The sequence below is a fragment of the Gymnoscopelus braueri genome, assembly GCF_963280865.1.
Source record: "Gymnoscopelus braueri genome assembly, chromosome: 6".
Lineage (NCBI taxonomy): Eukaryota > Metazoa > Chordata > Actinopteri > Myctophiformes > Myctophidae > Gymnoscopelus > Gymnoscopelus braueri.
Genome location: NC_137607.1, coordinates 38699484 through 38708789, shown reverse-complemented (window position 1 = coordinate 38708789; position 9306 = coordinate 38699484). Strand labels below are relative to the sequence as shown.

Here is a 9306-nt window from a genome sequence, read left to right as displayed (position 1 = left end):
TGAGGTGGTGATGAGGACTGTCTGCAGGCTTTACGTGTTCTAAAGAAGAGGGATCGATGGGGGGTTGGCAGCCACCTTTATGGATTGGTCTGTATGAGATTATTAGAATCTTTATTATCTGACCACATCGAGACAAGATAACAATATCCCAGCCTTGCAATTCAGAAATTCTGTGCGTGCGTGCGTGCGTGCGTGCGTGCGTGCGTGCGTGCGTGCGTTTGTGCGTGCGTGCGTGTGTGCGTGGTGGGAGGGGTGATACTGAAAGTGCAGTTCAAAAAATACAATTATATGAGGAAATTACCTAATATTTCTTCATGTAGCCTATGTTTTTCCTTTTCTCTCAGAGGTCTTTTCTTAATCAGATATTTGTCATTTATTGTTCTTCCACTCCTACGTATGATAATTCCTCACAACCAACATGTGGCATTTAACATTGCATATAGCATAATACATAGCCACCATTTACTATATCATACCTACTTTACCATCATCATCATTCGTTCCATAATTCAGTTATGCATCTCTTTCAGAATATGTGTCATGCGATTGATCAACATGGTTGGATATCAATTTCTCCTGACTAAAGCACACATATCCAACTGTAAGTCAGTCAATACAGAAGGAATCACAACTTTTGTTCTGTCATGACATTTTTGTCTTTTTTTACACGTATGCAATGTTTTGGGAGGATGATTAAGAGATAGGAAGTGAAGCTATGGAGCAATGTGATTGGGTGTGTCTGGGGCATTCGGTCATGAAGTCAGAATGGTCAAAACTGACTGGTTTAAACAGGACTTGGTCAGCATGCACTGATAAATATGTCATGTGCACATGAAAATTCCCAGTCTTACTTTAACTCTGAGAGTGCAGAAATTGACCTAGAAATGGTCAGAGTTTAGTTCTGAACTATTAGGCAGACGGTTACATTTACACTGAGGATTTCATACTATATAGAGGAGCAGTAGTGGAAGAAGTCCTCAGATTTTTTTACTCGATTAAAAGTAGCAATACCACAATTTAGAAATACTTTGTTACAAGCAAAAGTCCTGTATTCAAAACTTTACTTGAGTAAAAGTATAAATATAATAATAATAATATAATATAAAAATTGCATAAAAATATACTTAACCGCTTAAACGCTTATCCAGCCATAAGCACCAAAACATTATTACAGGCCCATCCATCCCCCACTTCGTAAAACCACTTAAATTGTATATGCCTTCTATAGTTGACCCGGGACCCGGGACCCGGGACCCAGGGTTCTGTACTTGGCGCCCTCCTTTTTCCCTCAACACCAAATTTCTTGGTCGAAAATAGCTGATCTAGAAGCTCACAATGCATAGTGTTTTTACGCATTGTGAGCTGGTAGATTCATATCGTTTATTTACCAAACTTTAATGAACTCATTATGCAGAATGGCCCATTTCACAATTATATAATTGGATTGTATTAATTTACATGATTACATGATTTTATGTGCTGCTAACATAACCTTTCTTTTGTATTAGTATCATAATGTATCAGTTAATGTATGTTTTGTATTAATCTAAATCTGTAAAGTAACTAGTTACTGAACCCTACAAATAATTGTAGTTGAGTAAAAAGTACATTATTTGACAGATTTTATATATTATTTGACCAAAGATACTCATTCAATGTAAAATCACATACTGTATGTAGGTACAGAAGTACAGCATCTGAATCAATGTACTTAGTTACTTTCCACCTCTGTAGAAGAGTCACGTTCACTTTAATAGTCTACCCTGTGATAATAAAAGTATGAAGTAGGAAAGTAGGAAAAAAACACTTTTTGAGATGGCAGTGAGCAGCACAATAGTATTGTTAATCTTTCAATAGAGGATAGCACAATAATTGTAAATCTTTCATTAGAGGTTCTTTAGCCATTTTTCCACAGCATATTCCCTCGAATCGACCGTAACCCTCCAGTAATGAAAGCTTCCTGAAACACTGAGACGTTTCCTTCCTTTCTTAGCTGGATAAATATTCACTGACACCTGTTACCAGAACTGGGAGTGCATTTCAGAGAATAAATTCACAGGAAAAGGTGTGTGGGAATGTCTACTGTACTCTCTGTTGTCTCTCAGCCAACGTGTCGGTCCTGAGTTGTATGTTTTGGAAAGGCAGGAGGATTTGGCTGTCCTGCATAGTTCCTGAGAGGAGGTCTGTTCCAAAATGAGATATTCACCGTTGTAGGAAAGGTGGTGCATTCTTAAATATGTCTTTTAAACATTCTTTTAAAATGTTTGAAAAAAAATTAAACAGATTATGTTACTTAATTTTTTAAAGGTAATTTATGTGAGAAGTTTTATCTATTTTCAAATGGTAAAAGATTATGTTTTTGTAATTGTTCCCCCAAAATGTCTACTTAGTAGTAAATAAAACTTTTTCATCACAATACAACAACACCTGGAGAAACTCACACTTACAGTAAGTATACAAAAAGTAGCAGCTTAAGAAATTACTTATTTTCCTCTGATGATAAATGAATGATAAACTTCCGTTAATAGTTCCCAGTGGGCCAATAGAACTATGCACACACTTCCCTCCCTCTGTCTCCCGCCACCCATTCCTGGATACTCATTCCAAATGTGAAAGTAAAACAGAAAGGGGGCAAATTGATAAGAAAACAAGCATCGGTTTTTATTAAATCTATTCAGAAAACCTGATAAAAAACCTCTGATCATGATGATAGATCTAAAGATATTCACAATCTACCTGACAATGTCAGCGTACCTTTTTATGAGGCTCTATAAAGAACGTTGAACTATGAAAATGTCATCACATTGATACCTTCACGGTAGTACTTTCTAAAGTTCTTTCTGGATGGAAATGATAACAGGCTGTTGTAAATCTTCTCAAGTGTTGCTTACCCACTCCCTTCTTCCCAGCTCCATTAAAGAAACCAAAACACTTGACACATTGTGAAGCCAGATGAAAACCGCAAAGGGCACATGAATTTGTGTTGCATACACACTCGCTGAAATAGACAGCGCAATATATCACCTACGGTTAAAAATAACAAAGATGTACAATATCAAGCTTATCAACATGCTGGCCAGGGGTGTCATCTGAGTACATCAGCATATAGGTCATCTACTCACACAAATGAAATCCCACACAGAAATGTGGAAAAGCATTATCTTGTTAAGGCCTGTTTACAAATCATATGCCACATTCTCTAAACATGTACTGTAGTATGGGTAGAACTTACACTTAGGTCATTTATTTGAACTATTTAAACTGGCCAGGATATTTTGACCGTTTTATGTTCATCTTATGACGAGGCAATTAATCACCGGAAATACTAGTGATTTCATACAGTAGGCTACACCTACACATGCAGCCAAACACACATGCGTATCCTACATAGACACTTGTGTGATGTCTTACAGACCGGGCACAGAATGTACTGAATGTACACAGCATCCTTCAGGTTAATCACACATGTTCTATTTAAAGTTCCAGCCAGTACAGATCAGCCCAGGGATATATAGTCCTGATAAACACACTGTAAAGCAGACACATTTTACTACGTTATATTATAAAGCAAACACGTTATATCATTTGTTTTATCAACCTTATAACGTTTAAAGTTTGTGCTATGCATGTATAGTTTCTCAACAACATCCTCTTGCACACTCACATAACTCACTCAAACCTGCCTGCAGTGTCCATCAGTGGTGTAAAGTAACTAGTACATTAACTGTACTTAAGTACAATTTTGAGGTCTTTTTACTACGGAGTATTTCCAATTTTCAATACTTTTACTTCTACTCCACTACATCTCTGGGGAAAATATTGTACTTTTACTCCACTACAATTATTTGAAAACTTTAGTTACTAGTTACTTTTTAGATTTAGATTTTTATTACTAAATATACATTAACCACTTTAGCTCTATATATATTTTTTGATTATTTGAAAATAGACGATCTACAAGCTCACAACGCGTCGCATAGATCTGCTATTTTCATACATTTTATACACATGAAAACTTGTGAAATGGGACATTGTGCATAATGAGTACTTTTACTTTTGGTACTTTAAGTACATTTGCATGCCAATACTTTTGTACTTTTACTCAAGTAAATTTTGAATACTGAACTTGTACTTGTAACAGAGTATTTCTACATTGCAGTATAGATACTTTTACTTAAGTAAAGGTTTTGAGTACTTTCTCCACCAGTGCTGTCCATTCCAGGACATTGCCTCTCTCGGTTGGTCAGTGACCGGCAGAGGGAGTGGCAGTGGTAAAGGGCAGTTGGGGTGGTAAAGGAAAGTGGTCAACCATTTCTCTCACCTTTTTATTTTGTAAATCGCCTGAAGATAGCCTGGCAGTAGCTTGCAGCTATTATCAGACTCATACTAAATAAAGTTGGCATCTCTGTCAATAGGCTAAGTGACTGGGCTTGTAATGCCATAAACCACATAAACCAACTTTATTTATACAGTATGAATCTAATAATAGCTACAGGCTATTTTCAGGCTATTTGCATAATAGTCATGAAGCCTACTTACAGTTGACAGTATTGACTGCCCTCTGCTGTTGAGATGCAATTACACTGCTCTCTATGACCTTAGGGTCATAGGGACCTAGCTACATATTCGGACATAATGGTCAACCCGGAACTCCATATGGTCATGGTTGACATGGAGCTTCTTATATGGATCCTTATATGATTTTTATTTATTTATGATTTGTATTATTTATTTTGTATTCTTTCGGCGGTATTATGTTTATTTAAAGTTATTTGCACCTCCCTCCCAGTACTAATCACCACACAGTAATTAAAGTTAGCAAGCTTCGTATCTACTGTCCTCTGGGCTTAACTTCTTACAATGGTTTGAGCCTGATGTCATGATGACACTGTTTGTTTGGATCTGATGTCATTCTGTCACAGTCAGCATAACACACACCATATCTGGGTGTAGCTGCAGTGAGAACTCTATATATGGTTATGTCTGAGCCATAGTGAACTGTATATATGGTAATGTCTGAGTTATAGTGACGGGGGCCCAGGGGGCCCATGGCGCAGTGGTCCACCGACCGCATTACCGTTAAGGCAATTTTGATATGGGATATTTATTTGTTTATTATTATTCATTCATTCATGAATTCATATACTGTGTAGCAGCAGCAGCGTGTGACAATAATGTTCCTTGTGAAACACAAGGACCACAGTTCAAATATACTTCCATCATGTCTCGCATGTCTCCTCTCACCCCCCTTGGTGTGCCTGGCTCTCTAGTCTCCTATATTCTAAATAAAGCATAAAATGACAAAATTAACAAAAAATTAAATACAAATAAAACTATTGGATGGTGACTGGCCATAATGCTCTGTGTAAACCTCATGTCTCTCCTCTCACTTTCTTAAATTTCCTCTCTCTACACTCCTCTCTAAATAAAGCATGAAATGCCAAAAGTAAATTAAATGAATAAACAAAATTACTGTACTGTATGTCACTGCTAAAGAAACCCATCCACTCCTCTTTACCTCCCACTAACAGCATCCAGTCAGTAAGTACTGATTCTCTCTCACATGTGTCACCTTTCTGTCGTTCTCTGACACAGAGAGGGTTCTGATTTCTGTGTTTGTTTCCAATGTGAGTTCACACACATTCGATGAGAAGGTATGTTCTTCCTCCATGAGAGTCATTTACTGCAAAAGTGTCCTTTTCAAGAATCAGTTTGCGTCTCTTGTCCTGTTCCTCCTCAATTCCTCCTGGAGTGTGATCGCGTCTTCATCTTGTTTGTCAAGTCTTAATTCTTCTACTCTGCAGAGGAATCTGTCCTCTTCCTGAACATCCTCCATCTTCTCTCGTTGTTCATGTCTTCATTCTTGTGCCCCTCGGAGACAAATGTTTGTGACAAAGCATCTTTCTTCACCTTTCTCAACATTTGGATTCTCTCCTCCCATTTCTTCCTCTCTTCCTTTAATGCTGCAATTGCCTGGTAGTTCCTTTTCTCGTGGGCTTCCACTAGCTCCAGCCGCTTTTCCATTCTCATCTCTCTGGTCTTCCTCTCTTCCTCCGAGTCTTTCATCTTCTCTTCTAGCAAGAGGAGCCTTTCAATCAGTTTGTCTTTTGTCTCATCCCATTCAGCCATGAGGGTGATGTTCTCTTGTCCTGTCTTGTCTCTTTTCTGCATATAAAAGTTACCAAACACAAGTGTTGCTGCCGATGACACGACACCAACGGCGAGAACAACATGAATACTGAAGACATCAGTCATTTGTAAAAGGTTTGATGCCTCAAATAAGACTATGGCTGCCGGTGTAAGTACTAATGGGCCATTGCAGCTCTGACAGTTATTTATATCCCCCAAACTCTCCCAAATTGGTGCGTCACAGCTGCACACTGACTGGACAGAGTATTTTGTGACGTGGCTATGGTATTAGAGATAAACACTTCTTGGTCACATTTTGGGGTGTCTGTCTGTGGCTAATCTTGCAAACCACTTCAGCGTTAAATTTCAAATTCCAGAAGGCAACCTTGATTCTCAAATATTTTTCGGTCAGCGAGAACTGTCATCTATCTAGTAATGCATGGAACCTTTGTATGTGTGTGTCTTGTCTGTCTGTCTGTCTGTCTGTCTGTCTGTCTGTCTGTCTGTCTGTCTGTCTGTCTGTCTGTCTGTCTGTCTGTCTGTCTGTCTGTCTGTCTGTCTGTCTGTCTGTCTGTCTGTCTGTCTGTCTGTCTCTCTGTCTCTCTGTCTGTCTGTCAGTGTCCCAAGTAATGCCAATTTAACTCAGTATTTAGAATGAAGCATTATGCTGAAAAGAACACCTTTTTCCTACAGTGAAGCATGGGGGTGGATCAGTGACGCTCTGGGGCTGCTTTGCGTGTGGAGGGCAAGATGGATTCAATCAAGTATCAGGAATATCCCTGGAGAAAATATCATGCTGCTGTGAGAACACTGAAGCTTGGGCGTCATTAGACCTTCCAACAGGACAATGCCCTATTTTGCGAGTCTTAAGTACCAGGTCTTATGACTTAACTTAAGACCTGGAGGCGTGGCCAATGCTGTTTGGCCACTCAAAATAGCGAAACGGCATTGACCACGCCTCCAGATCTTAAGTTAAGTCATAAGACCTGGTACCTACACGCAAAATAGGGCCCACTGTGTACCTCAAAGAAGAAGGAGGTTGCAAAACTAAGATTCTGCAGGAACCATGCCAGAAGCTGGTTTCTGGCCATGCGCATCACCTTTGCAGCGGGTCATTTTGATCCTGCAGTAGTCATTGAAAGTGTCATTTTGTGTTGAATTTGGAGAAACCACTTGTAGGCCTAATATGTGTTGAGTTGAGCTATTTAAATGGATCTTGTTTGATGTGTTTATTGAAACAGCTGACAGGGCTTATGAATTTTGCCAATAAACCTAATTTGTAATAATGTTGGTCAGGACTGTAATTCATCATACTGGATTATCAATATCATGAGCATATTCACTTTGGTGAAGCTGGTTAGTCTACAAGGAGTCATGTTTGGTGTTCCGAAATTGTTTATTTGTCCCATATATTTGTATTTCTTTTTTGTATTGCTATATTTGTAAATGCTGTGATCAGTGCTGAGAGAATATAAGGATATAGATGCCTTGTTTTTGACAGCCTCAAGATGGAGACAGTGCCCATGTAAATGGAATGGTTGCCTATCTAGTAGCCTAGTAGTCTACTGAGCACTTTTATGCTATGATGATATATGACAAATGTCCATTAAAGTAGGCTATTGAAGATTATTTTTACCCATTCATTCTGTTGACAAAAAAAGCAAATCCACAAGCTTTACAAAACATTACAAGCTTGTTGATTGGTTATTTAACTCAATTTAACTATTTGTCCAGGAAGATTAGTCTTCTCGGGGCGCTTGTGTTTCCCATGACCTTAACACCTTCGCAAACATTAGCCTACTTTTTTTCTCGTCGTCGTATAGTTGCCAATGCCATAGAAATTAACATTTTGGCAACCGACACCGTCGTACCACGGAGTATAATTGGGCTTTAATGGCCATTCACGTCTTCGAGGGGGAGGAGTTAGTTAGCGGAGAGAGAGAGAGTGGGGGTCATTTACAAAAATGTGTGTCCCAGACAAACACGATCCAATGTCCTCCTCTCCCCCGCCAGTGCGCTCCTCTCTCTGCCTCCGTCCTGAACACACGAGCGATCCTCCTCCGGCGCGTTTTTAAATGGACTGTAATCAAACGCTCGCTGCATTGCTTCGGTGACGGACAGCCGCTCCGTCTGGACTCTACAAAGTCGCTCCTATAGGTGTCAAAGACGACTTGGACTAATAGCGAGCGCTGGTGCGCCAAGGAAACAAGAACGTATGACATAGATAGATGTCAAGTATAGACTGTCGCCAGTCTAAAAAAAAATCATGGATGTAAACTTTTCACAATGTGGAGCCCTGGTGGCAACGGTCCTGGCTTTCTTATTGTCCTGTTGTTGTTGTTGTTGTTGTTCGGCTGATGTCCTGGAACCGTACGATCTTCTATACGACACCGCGGTCCAGTCCTTCTACGACAACGACTATGAGAGCGTGGTGCGCTCCATGGAGGCAGCGCTCCACAGTTACGCGGAGGTCCGCCGGACCAAGGTGCGATGTCGGCTGCAGTGCCAGGACCAGCATCCCTTCGACCGGGACACCGCCTCGGACCTGCGGTTCTTCTCCGTGGTCCTCCAGAGGTCCGCCTGCATGGACGCGTGCATCGAGGACCGAGTCGGGACGCAGTCCATGCACAAGGTCAGCGAGGACGTCGTTCAGGATTTCCAGAGACGAATCCCCTACAACTTTCTCCAACAGGCTTATCAAAAGGTAAGGCGAGGTGACAGTGGTGATTGGCTGCTGGCCAATGGTGTAAAGTAACTAAGTACATGTACTCGCAAGTAGGCCTACTGTACAGTACAATTTTGAGTTTTTTTTTTTTACTTTACTGGAGTATTTAACATTTTCTGTACTTTTACTTCTACTCCACTACATCTTGGAGGCAAATGTTGTACTTTTACTCCACTACAAATACAATTATTTGAAAACTGTACTAGTTACTTTTGATTTTTATTATTATTACAAAACATACATTTCAGCCATTTGAAAATAGCCGATCTACAAGCTCACAATGCATCATGATGGGAAGCATTGTGAGCTTGTAGATCTGCTATTTTAAGTAAAACATTTAAGTAAGCTACTTTTTCCACCACTGCTACTGGCCAAACAACATAATTTGAATAGGCTGAAAATAAGCTACGGGGAGCAAAATGTGAACATGCTACTGAATGTTGAAGCTTTTA

The 9306-nt window shown here is 39.7% G+C and overlaps 1 protein-coding gene across 1 annotated transcript in view; it reads left to right on the top strand.

Moving 5' to 3' along the window:
- The first annotated feature begins 8094 nt into the window (after positions 1–8094).
- Positions 8095–9306, top strand: part of p3h2 (prolyl 3-hydroxylase 2) — an 82498-nt gene continuing 81286 nt past the window's right edge. The window contains exon 1 of the mRNA XM_080431911.1: positions 8095–8833. Within this exon, the coding sequence (XP_080288037.1) occupies positions 8396–8833 (438 nt within the window). The 5' untranslated portion in view covers positions 8095–8395. The remainder of the gene's footprint in view (positions 8834–9306) is intronic.